This window comes from Sebastes fasciatus, chromosome 6 (genome assembly GCF_043250625.1).
Source record: "Sebastes fasciatus isolate fSebFas1 chromosome 6, fSebFas1.pri, whole genome shotgun sequence".
In the NCBI taxonomy this organism is placed as follows: Eukaryota; Metazoa; Chordata; class Actinopteri; order Perciformes; family Sebastidae; genus Sebastes; species Sebastes fasciatus.
In genome coordinates this window covers 19,251,239-19,264,087 of record NC_133800.1, presented here as the reverse complement: position 1 = coordinate 19,264,087, position 12,849 = coordinate 19,251,239, and the positions used below count along the sequence as shown (strand labels likewise).

At 43.9% G+C, this 12,849-nt stretch overlaps 1 protein-coding gene across 1 annotated transcript in view; it reads left to right on the top strand.

The window, feature by feature from the left end:
• The first annotated feature begins 2,408 nt into the window (after window positions 1-2,408).
• The window catches only part of LOC141769306 (uncharacterized), a 34,845-nt gene continuing 24,404 nt past the window's right edge, over window positions 2,409-12,849 (top strand). Inside the window, exon 1 of the mRNA XM_074638238.1 lies at window positions 2,409-2,777. Within this exon, the coding sequence (XP_074494339.1) occupies window positions 2,686-2,777 (92 nt within the window). The 5' untranslated portion in view covers window positions 2,409-2,685. The remainder of the gene's footprint in view (window positions 2,778-12,849) is intronic.

The following is a 12,849-nucleotide window of genomic DNA, read 5'->3' as shown; positions in this document are numbered from 1 at the left end:
TGCTGATGAATGGATTTACAAGAGAGGATGTTGTGTGTGACTGGACCACTCAACACGCTGTCACTGTTAGTTTAGACTATGTCAGGAAGGCAGGAAGCTGAACAAAACGGCCTGTGACAATTAGAGGAGTTTCAGTAAATGAGGAGAAAACCCCCCTTTAGCACACACACACACACACATCTCCAAAATCCCCACCGGACAAAACAATCACTCCCACATTTAGACCCCATCTCCAACAACAGCTGCCACCGCACCCCAGCAGAGGAAATGCCAAAGTCCTCTGAAGTGGAGCATAACAGCGCTGCCGTTCACATCCACAGTGAAGCACTGAGAGGCTGGAAGGGCAGGAGAGCCTCTAATAGCAGGAAGTTGTAAGAATAATAGCGGCATGGGGATGTCATGCCCCCTTGTCCCTCTGGCATGCAAGCTTTGACCCAAACAGCACAGTCTGTGTGTGCTAATGCAACATTTTGAACACAGCGTGGGGATAAATGTATAGGCTTTTCCAAACAAAAAGTGATAAAGTGAAGCTTAACAGATATAAAGTGTCATGCCAGATTTGTGTCACTATTTTTACTGCTTCTTTAAATGATGGCAATTGTATTAACACCAGAGTTTCACAGGCTTGCTCTTCTCTAATGTAAATACTGAAAGTGTTTCACTTAAAAACTGCTTCATGTTTGCAGTATAGACTTATTAATCATTTCCCTGACAAGAAAAGTTGCAACCCCTAACAGTGAAACAAATGTACCCAATGGAGAGGATTACAAAGATGGAAATGGAAACTTAAAAGGAAGTGGTTATTTTCAAGAGTGATTGTGTCCGGTGACTGTGTCAATCCAATATTCGTCCAGAGGATTAACCGCGAGCCACTGTGAACTGTTTCCAGATCAAATCTTAGCAGTGAAAAGCATGGCACATGGCATATTAAAAGTTAGGAAAAGTGATTTGAAATCAAATTTCATGAGGTCGAATCCACCCTGAGTCTGACACATCAGCAAGCAAAAAACCTGTGACTTTTATCCCCTACATCTGTCCTGGATTATCTAAGAATGGCTGCTAAATAGATTACGGAGCTCAGGAACATTCCCATAATCCAGCATCTTAAACCCCCCCATCCATGCCACTGACCCACAGTCGAAAATACCAGTGCACGAGTGTGTATGTGTGAGTTTGCATGTCTGGAGGGAGTTTGTGTAGAGTTCACAGCTTGTGCCGCGAGTGCATGTGTGAGCCTGTGCATGGTCAGTGTGTGTGTGTGTTTGTGTGTGTGTGACACTGTTGGGCAGCCATTGAACAGACCCCCGGCCGTTCTTAAACACAGAAACAGCCTCTTTTTTTTATACGCAGCCTGCTTCAGACTCAGTTCCCATGAAATTGGCCCTTCTTTGGCTCAGTCGCAGATTGCCTGCGCTGCAAATGGCTTCTCTGGAGTCTGCCAAGGGGCTAGTGGGGGCCGATTCAAAGACAAAAAGAGACAAAGAGAGACCGACAGATCCAAAGCTGCCGCACTGCCCCTGTAGCCCCTCTAGCCCACATCAACAAGTCCTAATCTGGGAATTTTTGCTCAAAGTAGTAGACAGTAGTTTCAAGGATAATTGCTTTTTTCCCTCCCACATGATTTCTGTGATTTAGGATACATATTTGACTCATTTTTTTTAATGTTATATTTAATATATGCTTGTTAAATTTGGTTCCTTTTTCATAGAAGCATGCTCTGTCCCCCAGCTCTGATCTGATTGGCCACTTTGAGAGTAGATTGACTCTCAAATCATGCAGGTCACAAACACCTGAGTGATGAACGTGTCTATATATAGGATATGCATGTGGACAAAATGTCCACTACAGAGGACACATGTCAATGGGCTGGGTCTCAGGAGGATATATTGCTTGCTCTGCTTTGGGATGGTGGCTTGATAGTGCCTAATGATCAAAGATTCACCAACAGTGGCCACTTTTAAATCTAGACTCAAGTCCAAACTGTTCTCAGACGCTTTTCTTAATTGATCAAATGCTGCACTTTACTGTCTTTTGATTGTTTTTATTATCCTTTTAATTTGTTTTTTCTTTTAACTTATACTTTTATATTCTTTTATTCGTTTTTATCTTATGCACTTTGTGCTCTTTTATCTTGCTTGTATATATGTAAAGCACTTTGAATTGCCTTTGTGTATGACATTTGAAAAACGTTGCACAATTAAACTTGCTGGAAGCTTTTTTTGTTTGATTCAAGTTATAGAAGAAAACTAGTATAGACATCAGGATAAGGAGGATGCACCACGAGACAGTGAGTGATGTGTATAGGTGTAGCTGCTGGGCGGTTGTGACCCAGCCAGTGAAGTCATTATGCTTTCCACTCTCTCAACAGGAGGTGGGGCTTTTCTAGTGAAAACGTATTCCACCCTGCTGCACAAAGACCAGTGTGCAGTCGCAGCAGCAGTCTCTCCTCCACGCTGTGAGTGAGTGAGTGCACACAGCGACCTGCACAACATCATCGCCCCACTTTAAGGAACTTTTAAGCCCACCACATTGCATGAGCCTGCGTCCACCTTTACTGCTGTTTTCCTCCGGCCGTGGACGACCCTCGGTGTTCCCACTGTGGCTGTTCGGGCAGCGGAACCTCCTCCTCGGGACCAGTGAAGAGAGAAGAAGCTGCGGGAGTGGTCGGGGAAACTTTTTACCATCATGAGCTCGCAGACGGTCAACCTTGATACCTACAGCCTGTCGTTGTACACGGCCAAAGAGGACATCCTCAACCCACGCTCCTCCGCCAACTGGTAAACACACATATAGTGCTCTTAAACAATGTGCCTGACATAGAAGAGTAAATAACTTTAATAAATCTGCGTCATTATGATGAGAAGTCACTGTGATGAAACTTTTCTCCATCTTGTTTTACTGGGTGAATCGTCGCCGTTTTACGCACAACCAGTTTGGCTATTGCGTTTAATGGACTTGCTTTTATAGTCCTCCGACCACTCAAACTGTCAGCATTCACACACTGATGGCAGAGGCTGCTAAGGTGGCAACTTTTGCCCATCAGTATCTAATCTAAATACTCATTCACACATCGACATGTGACCTGGAGCAGCCGGGGATCGAACCATCAACCTTCTGATTGGTGGACAACCTGCTCTACCTTCTGAGCCACAATCCAATGATGGATATATGGAGGTGGCCAGCAAAGTCATGGGCAGCACGCAACCTCTGATTACTTTTTTACAAGTACAGTCATGACAAATGCATGCAGATTGGTTTTAATAGCACATAGTCATGTCATTTTGACCCTCCCTTCTTTCTTGGAGAGCTTTGTGTGAGGTGTGGATAGGTGATTGGCGTCCATTACGCACGCCATGGCAGCGGCTGGTGTGGCTCATGAAGGCGCATGCAGCACCTGGCCGGCGGCCCGCTGCCCTCACTGACTTTGCTATTCTCCCTCAGGAGCTGTGAGGCTTCATTCTTTGTGCTCTGAGGATCATGTTTCTGCTGGATGTGCTGATCTCTGACAGGGGTTGTCTTTCAGGGAGAGGCTCTTTAATGTGACAGACAGACAATATAGTAGGCCACATGCATGTATGAGCACCATCCACATAACTAACCAATCATAATAATAATAATAATGATTAAAATGTTCAGCAATTACTATACGATTAAAGGTTATTTAGGAACAAAATAGTAACTATGTTGACTACAATTAAAGTATTAAGCAAACACAATCAAGTGGTTTACTAGAAGAACTAGCTTAGACACTCAACTCTAGATGATTCTTCGGCACATGCAAAGTTGAAATCAATCATTCATTCTGCTCTGGCATATGGGAGACCACGTCTTGCTGTAACCCGACCACCTGACACTTGGATCATTCTGTCCTTTTACCAGCAGGCTGGTCTGTAGCTATGGTGACCTGTCCATCTTTTTCCAAACAATACCATTCTCCCTGTCTCATCCTCTTCCTCCATTTTCCTCTTCTCTTATACTGTGTGTGTGTGTGGTTTTGTCATCTCCAGCTACAGACATGTTGTCACTGGCTTTACTCTGCTAACACATTCGATATGACCCCGTTCTTTCCACGTATCCACTCACTTTGATGAAGTTATAGTTTAGAGAAGTGTAGGCCGAGGCCCAATTTCCTCCCCCGACACACACACACACGTGTGCTCATGTGGAAGCGGAGGACTGATTCTGTCCATCTCTGTTTAATCTTCCACTTCCTCACATCTTTTGCCACCACAGGCCCACGTTCTTCCTACACCTTCTTCCTGGCTTTTCATGAGGCCGTGCGGACTTGAGGAAATGGGATTTAGACCGCTATGAGTTAACCTTGACAAGCTGAAATCTGACATCTTCACAAATGGGGTGGAAATAAGTTCCCCATCCAGGCAGAACATGCTCAGTTTCCATTCTTTTCTTGCGTTTGGAAAAAAACCTCTAAAAGTTTCCATGTTCAGTATCATTATGGATGTTTTGTCCCATGGCAACATCTCCCATTGATCCAGCAGTTTCTCATTGGAGAGCATTTTTCCTCAAGTTTCAGTGAACAACAGATCTGGATTGTGTCTCTGCCTGCCAACCCACTGCTTGTCAAACAATCACACAAAGTCTCACACAAGATGCATCTATCCACAACAAGCACGCGTTTACAGCTTACAAGAGAATAAAAAGAAAGAGAGAGAGAGGGGGAAATAACCCAGCATGCACTGAGCCCACTTTTAGAGGGCTAAATAACTCTGTTGTGGCTGAATAGAGAGGTGGGAGGGGGACGTGATGATGTCATGATTCCCACTGTCAAACCACCGAAACACCCACCTCGCGTGTGTGTGTGTGTGTGTTTGTACGTGAGTTTGCATGTGAATATATTTGTCTCTGGATGTGCATATGCATCCCACAGAGACTATTAAAGTGAGACGGAGGCGTCGAGAAGTTTGCACGGAGAGAGGGGTGGGAGGCTTGTTTTGTTGAGCGATCCCGCCCCCACTGTGTGGCCTTGAGGTCCCTGTGTGTATTATCTAATGACCTTGTGTCCTGAATGGGAAACAGACCCTTTTGTGGGCGAGACTCTGAAGAAAAGAGGGGCAATTTCAATGCATCCCTCATTCAGACCTCTCTGCTTCAGCATACAGCCTTGGAGGTCTCTCTTCAGTCTCCCAGACCACTGAGGACTACAAAGTGTCTCACTTGTAGGCTGGAAACCGGCACTGTCTGTGCATGTGTTTTGTGTTAGTGTAGGCTTTGAGAGACGGAAAGAAAGAGAAACAGTGATAATGCGTGTTCCCGGAGACATTGACTAAACCCTCTGAACAGGAAATACTTGTAATTCTTAGCAGCAGAAATCATGATTTATGTCCAGTTTGCACCAACATAAATGACTGAAATAGGTTTGCTTTTCATTTTGTATGAAATGACGAGTACACGTTGTTCTAGCACTAACTCCAAAATGTGTTTTTTACATTTCAATAAAATACCTCAGTGAGTGAGTTTGTTCTGCACATTTTACACATTTTTAACTCGGCCAACAAGGCCAAAGCAGCTGAGGTGTCTTCCTGCCAAGTATCAAATAGTGTAGCAAAAGCTTAGCCATGCATGATAAAGAGGGGGGAGAAATCAGTTTAGAGAAATGTTTACAGCATTGTTTCAGCGTATCACATGTGAATTCCTATTGAGCTGTGGAGCAGTTTGACCTCTGTGCATCAGACTTGGGTGTGGGCTGCATCCAGACATCTGTGGGCCCATGGTGACTTTGAACACACCTTCTTCTTCTTCATAGACTCCTCTCTGGCTGTCCACACTTTGATGCTGCATTAAGTGTTTCACTATGTTCTCTGGCAGGGATTATTACAGTCAGCAGGCGGTGACGCATAAAGTAAATATCTTATTTCTTTTGTAGTAACAGAGTGATTCAGTTTAGATAGAGTATTCAGAGAGCAATCAATCTTGTCTTCATTCACTCTGGGTTGAAAGTCCAGTTCTAGACTTGGATCAGATATTTTATTTACATGTGAATGAAAGAGGTGCTTAGAATGTAACATTACAGATTATATTATTAAGGTGGTATATACTGTAATATAATTGTTCCTAGATTGCTGAGTGTTGTTTTTACTGGCCCAGGTTTTACTTTACGAGGTAAAGACACTTCCTCATTGATTTGGGAGTGTAACAAAAGAAGAACTTCCAGAGAAGTTAAGAAGAACTTACTGTTGAATGATGTAAAGCCTTCACTTGCAACCTTTTTTGTCAGAATGGTAGCTGCAAAATGATACGTCACCAAATGGTCCAGCCTGGTGGCACAAAAAGGTATTTTAATGACAGGATATTGCGCAAGGCAAACGTGTGCAATAAGAACACTGTTCTTGTTTTGGTGTATCATTTGTATACCATATATAGTCTGTACTGACTGCAATGTAAATGCATCCGCCGAAATGCTACGCTCGGAGCTGGTGACGTAGAATAATACACAGGAGGCCGGTGTTTGAGACCGGTGTTTTGTTTTGTAAGTTACATTATTATATATATATTAGTGACGTTAGTGACCGTTGTGATGTTTTGCATTGTTTCCGTAGGTATTGTACTTAGTATACGTTCTGATTTTAAGGCCAATCATGATGTTTTTCCTAAACCAAACTGTTTTGTTGCCCCCTGCTGGTACTGCACCTTCATACACTCAGCGAGGCAAAACGTGACACTGACACGTTATCCTCTGGTGGTGGACAGGCGGATCTATTCCACACTTTGGTGTGATACCGGGTTGAATGCTCATGGAATTAAGTTTCAGTTTTAGCATTGTTTTGAAATAGAAATTCACCTCTGGCAACACTTATTTTTTTAAAGGCCTGCACTTTATTTCAGTAACACTCTACAAATGGTATCCAAGATGTTGCTCTTTTGTAGCCGTTACAAAATAATCCTCCTGTATAATTATACAACATGTTATTTAACCTACTGAATTCATTAATGATCTGGCTACGGAATATTTATTTTTATCTTTACCATCATTTATCAGTTTGCTTTTGACAGTCTGTGGGAAACTTAAGTAACCACTCTTACCCGTTTTCATTTAAGAAGCAACACCTCTCCCCTCCAGGGAATCTCCCGTTGATAAATGGAGGAGCCTTTATTTCAGCATCGGCCCGGGGTGTTTGCGATGCTGCTACTTGCCAGAATTTCCACAGGCTCATGCATGATTAACCGAGACCTAAAGAGTCCCTGTGTCTAAAGTTACATGCGCTACATGGAAGACACCTGTGGTTGCTGGGAGAGGATGGGAGGGAGGAAGGTAAGACGCAGGGCTGCCATTGCTTGTGCCTGTGTGTGTATAGGTGTAGAGTATTTCCTGACTCAAGAGGAAGATTATATGCGCTGCAAGTCAGCTATCTTGTTTTGTAAAGATAAACAACCATTATCATCACACTGTTATCAAGAAGTCACTCACTGTCTTAACTTCCCTGCACAGGTTCTGCTTTTTGTTCAGTTCCTTAATTATCCTCAAACACCCACCTGTCAAAAAGAGACTGGATGGTACATTAACGCTGGCTGTCGACACATGAGCTGTTGTGTAACCCTTATCTGGCCCCCGGTAAAGGTTGTCAAAAGTTGAAACAAATCCTCCTGATCACCTGACTGTGGAATCCCGCAGACGGAAAAAAAGCAGTCTGGTTGGCTTTCTCTGGCTGCTCAGGTATAGTGTTGTCATCAGGCTGAATGATAATAGGACATGTTAGATCGACCCAGAAACACCAAGCCCACATCAAAGAACTAGCGGCGATGAAGGCTGACAAGTTGCATTTGAACACACTGCAAAGACTACAGCCGACGGCCAGTTAGCGTGTCCGTTCTGCGCCTGCGTGAGAGGAAATAACTCTCCCTAGTAGTCTGCGGTAGTCTGTATTCATCATTAAAAAAAAACGGAAGGGGATATTGAAGCCTTGTTATGATACATACATGAAACAAAGTGGTGTTTGCCGACCATTTTAACACCACTTAGCTTCATTCCAGATGGACATGTCGCTGTGAAAATAGCTGTGTATTGGAATGATCAGATGAGATGAAGATGAAAAATGAGAAGAGAATTCTGTGATTTTCGTCTTGACTTTACTCGTTCGCTTGCTTTCCTCACTTTTGTTTCTCTTCTCGTGCACTTATTTGTTTAAGCTGAACATCCAATCAGATAGATTTCTCTCACCGACGAGCTCCGTCGCCCATTCAACATGCTGAATCGGCCGAAAAACCTCCGCCACGGGCAGACTAGAGCCGACGGTGTGGGACACACGGCATAAACTATGCCAACAAGCGCTCACCGACGGCCCCAAACTTGGTGTGTCAGGGCCTTTTAGGTCAGACCATCGTTGCAAGAGATAGCGGGATGGGAACTTGGGCTGACCAGAGTGGTGCTTGGGCCATTCAAGAGCTTCTAGTGTGACATTAGAGCAGAAATTAAACATGCAAGTGTCCTATTAGGGCACAGATGTATTCCCGTTTCAAAGATACACGGTTTGCACTCGACAGCAGCAGTGTGTAGGCTCTGCTAAAGAGTCCCCTGAGCTTACCTAGCTGCTTGTGTGAGCGCATCTGTGGGTGGCGTGTTGGAAGATGATGACAATGATGGCTATAATGGCTGTTATATGTATCTCTTTAGAGAATGATCCCTAACAACTGCTTACTACTCCTTTTAAACGTTGTTTAGGTTCATTTGGGGTCTGAGATGAAGCTGCGTGGTAATAGCAGGTCTCAGGCATGATGAGACATGAGTGCAGCGCAGGAGATTATACTGTATTTGTGTGTATTGTGTGTGTGTGTCTCTGTATGTTTGGGTTCCTTAGTGTGCCAACTGTTGGGTGCGAGACCACAAATTGACACAGCGTTGATTGAAGTGTGACTTGTAATTGCCCCATAGAAGATGCAAAAGGTCGGTAATGAATGTTTCATGACTCGGTGGCACTGCAGTGCTGTTATTGTTCTCGGTGTCAATTTTCTATTCAAGGATAAACACAAAGACTTTGTATCCAGCAGGTGTGGTTTTTATTATAGTGAGAGTTTAATATAAAGATGGCTGTGAACAATAACCCTCAAAGTGCTTTGTCAGTCGTCCTCACACCTGACCTTTCTATCAAATCCTCCTTTTGTTCGTCCGAGTGCCTCAGAGCAGTTGACCTTAATCCAGATGCCCTCTGCACATTGTTTCCACTGGAAATCCGTCATCTATATGCCTACAGCACTGAGCACAACAAACACGTTATTGTTTCTCTTTTGCAGTTCAAGATCAAGGCTCTGCTGGAAAACTTTGGCTGTGTGTTTGTGGAACCAGATGAATTGTTCATGCAAACGCTATGAAAAATAGAAGCTGGATTGAGCTGAATTGCTTGTGTAATCTAACTAATGGGGCCTCGAGTGCAGCAGGCGGAGTGGTACTTCCAAGGGTGTGTCAGATAGCTGTCGAAAAACATCTGTATTTTAGTGTTTCTTCAAATATTGGCAAAGGATACGGTGTGTGGTGTGTGTGTGTGTATGTTCTGAGGCACTTTTAGGGGATGTCTGAGCAACAAAATATCACAGAAATAGATTCTTCTGCTGATATTTACTTGTATCTGAGCTGCAGAGTTTGCCAAGGATATAATCTGTGAAACCAAGCTTTTGGCACTCAAGTACACTGCAACTCATCTTCTAGCATTTGCAGATATGAGTGTGACCTAGCTATCTTAATGTTGTCTCCACGCCTGGATTGCAAAGTGCTGAAGCAGGAGGTAGTGAGACAGTGTTCTCTTGTGTTGCTCCCACACAGCTGTCTAATTGCTTAATAGTTAACTCAGGAAAGATGGTCTTAGAATGAGGCCAAATGAGGGTAACTTCTTAAAGATCCCCGTGGGAGAGATAACAGGTGCGTTCCAGAAATAAACCAAATATGTGAAATCTAGAAAATGCTCTACTTCTCTACATGTCGAGGTGTCCTTGAGCAAGACACTTGACCACAAATTGCTCCCGAATGCTGTGCCATCGGTGTGTGAATGAGTGCTTAGATTAGATCCTGATGGGCAGGTTAGCGGCCTCTGCCACCAGTGTATGAATGTGTGTGTGAATGGGTGAATGTTGACATGTAGTGTAAAGCGCTTTGAGTGGTTGAAGGACTAGAAAGGCGCTATATAAGTGCAAGTCCATTTACCATTCTCTCTGGCATCTTTAGCTCCTGAATTAGCCAGAGCCTGCATGAATGCTGTGAAAGGGTTAACCAAGTGCACGCTGAAAACGTCTCGTCGTGTCCCGTGTTGCAGTGTCTCATCTTTTTGCAAGCGCGCCAAGAGCAACACCTGCAGTGCCTGGCAGCCCACAAATCTTTTGACAGACCCTAACATTATTGTTATTAGTTATTAGTAGTACACAGTTATTAGATCTCAGACACACGCACTTCAATAAGGACGCACCCTTCTCTCATTCCCATAGCTGCCCTGACGCTGTGAGGTATCATCACAGTGTCTCCCACTTCACCATGGTTACAAAGGAGGACCGTGGTGATAATCATGACATTCTTGGGTTAACTATTGCAAAGTCACACTGCAGGGCCTTGACTGGGAACTCCACTTTCCTTTATTATTGTCTTGTTTGTTCACTTGCTGGTGGTGGAATTGGGCTGTGGGTGGGTGTGAGGAGAGTCGGGGGGGGCTCTGTTGTCCTGACGACCCTGGTGGGAAAGCTAGGTTGTTTGTTAAGAGAGACTGAATGAAGCGGGGGGAGATGAGTGGAGAGGGACTGAGGAGGCTGGGAAAGGCGGCGCAAATGAATGGGCGAGGACACTTGGTAAGAAATATAGAGGAATAACGAGATGAGAAAGGACAACACGTGAGAGGAGAAGAGAGAGGAGACGGGTTGGTCTTGACAAGAGGTTGTTGAAGAGCAGAATGATTGAAGTTGGGGGGAGTGACGGAGCTAAGAGAAGGGAAATATGAGAGGACAGGTGGAGAGGGGTGAAGAGGAACAAGAGGAAGATGAAAGCATTAAGAGAGGCAGCAGAGAAGACAGGCCAGAGGAGGTCTAAGTGGGTGTGTGTGATACTTGAGAGTTTACTTTGTTTATCTGAAGGAAATGGTCGGCGATAAGATGCCATCATGTTTTTTAATGGTCCCATAATAACTGTGATATGGAGACATGGTGTGTGTATGTGTAGCAGTGTGGGACAGCATGCACAGGAAATGCCAGAGTGATCCCAGTGGACCACGATTTTAGAGGATTTATCATTCCTCTCCTCTCCTCTCCTCTCCTCTCCTCTCCTCTCCTCTCCTCTCCTCTCCTCTCCTCTCCTCTCCTCTCCTCTCCTCTCCTCTCCTCTCCTCTCATCTCCTTCCCATGTCAGGTGTAGGAAAATAAATTCTGTTCCCATCCACTCCCCTGTAGCTCTCTGAACAAACCACATACCTCCCTGGAAGAGCGATAACAATTTACCCCATAGAGACCCCTGTAATACTCCCATCAAGACACTTGCCCCCATTAACCACATACTCATCTGCCCCCTTGGAAACCTCCTATATTCTCTGGCTGTTTCCCATCGTGCACCTTTGTTAAATGCGCGCCCTCTTAGCCTACCCATTTATACCTATCTACATCCCCTCGTGCTTTTCATCGTTTTCCCCAGTGTGAGTCTTTGAGTGTTTTTTTCTCTCCCATCACTCTTAAGCACAAACCCTCATGACGTTGAACTTCATGTACCCATCTTCTATTAAACCCTAAACATTGATTTCAATACTTTAGTCCCAAGTGCTGCTGTCTTTTCTTAACAAGTACACAAACTGGGCAAGACTGAAAATGATTTATCTTACTTTAGCTGCATGTTTTAGTTATATAATATGTCTCTTTCACTGCATGTGCACATGCAGGAACACACTGAGGAGTCAGTTCTACATGCACTTTTTATTCAAAAGGGGACATTTTTTTTTATTATAGAGTAATCCATCCATCCAGCCATTATCTGTAACCGCTTATCCTATTCAGGGGTGGGGTTGGATCCAATCCTAGCTGACATTGGGTGAAGGCGGGGTACACATGTCTTTGGACTGTGGGAGGAAACCGGATAACCCGGAATTATACAGTAATATCAAATAAAGTAATTTTTGATCATCTTAAATCCAAATGCTCAGGTTGATATAAAAGAAATAGGAGAGTATGTTGAGAATGTAATAACTATGCACATCAGTCTTTTCTATAGTAAATTAACTGTTTGATCTACTACTATATATGTATATTCAGGACTGTGTTGAGTTGGAGCTTAGTTAAGTTAGAGCTGAGTTGTACCTTGAGTGTAAACATACCCTCTCTGTTATCAGCTCTTACATACAGTATGCAACACACAACAGGGGAGGAGGAGGTCTAGACTGTTTCCTCTTGCTGAATACGTCCTGTTAGCTTTGAGAAAGAAAGATATGGTTCATGTGAATCTTTTTTAAAACCAGTGAGACTGAGCTGCTCCATTAAGCAGCTTCAGCCTGTCCAAGGTTTAGAAAATAGTGTGACACGTCATGGTGCGGTAATAAATATATTGTGCTCACATTCACACACCTCCACTGACACACACTTGCCTTTTCTTGATGGTGGGGATTATATTACACAGAGAGAAGTGTGTGGTAGCAAAGTAATTAGTACATGCACAATGAATGCTGTGGATTAACTCATGGCTGTAACACGAGCCAAGCTGTTGTCCATGCAGTCCACCGCTACACGCACTGCCTCGCCGTTCATCACCTGACCATACTTTTGTCTAAAAGTGGTGTGTTTTGTCTGTATTTGTTGCAAGTTTGTTGTTTGGGGACATTTTGAATGAACATCACCAATACAGCAGCACGCTTTTGGTCTCTCTTTGTACATCCCCCGCTC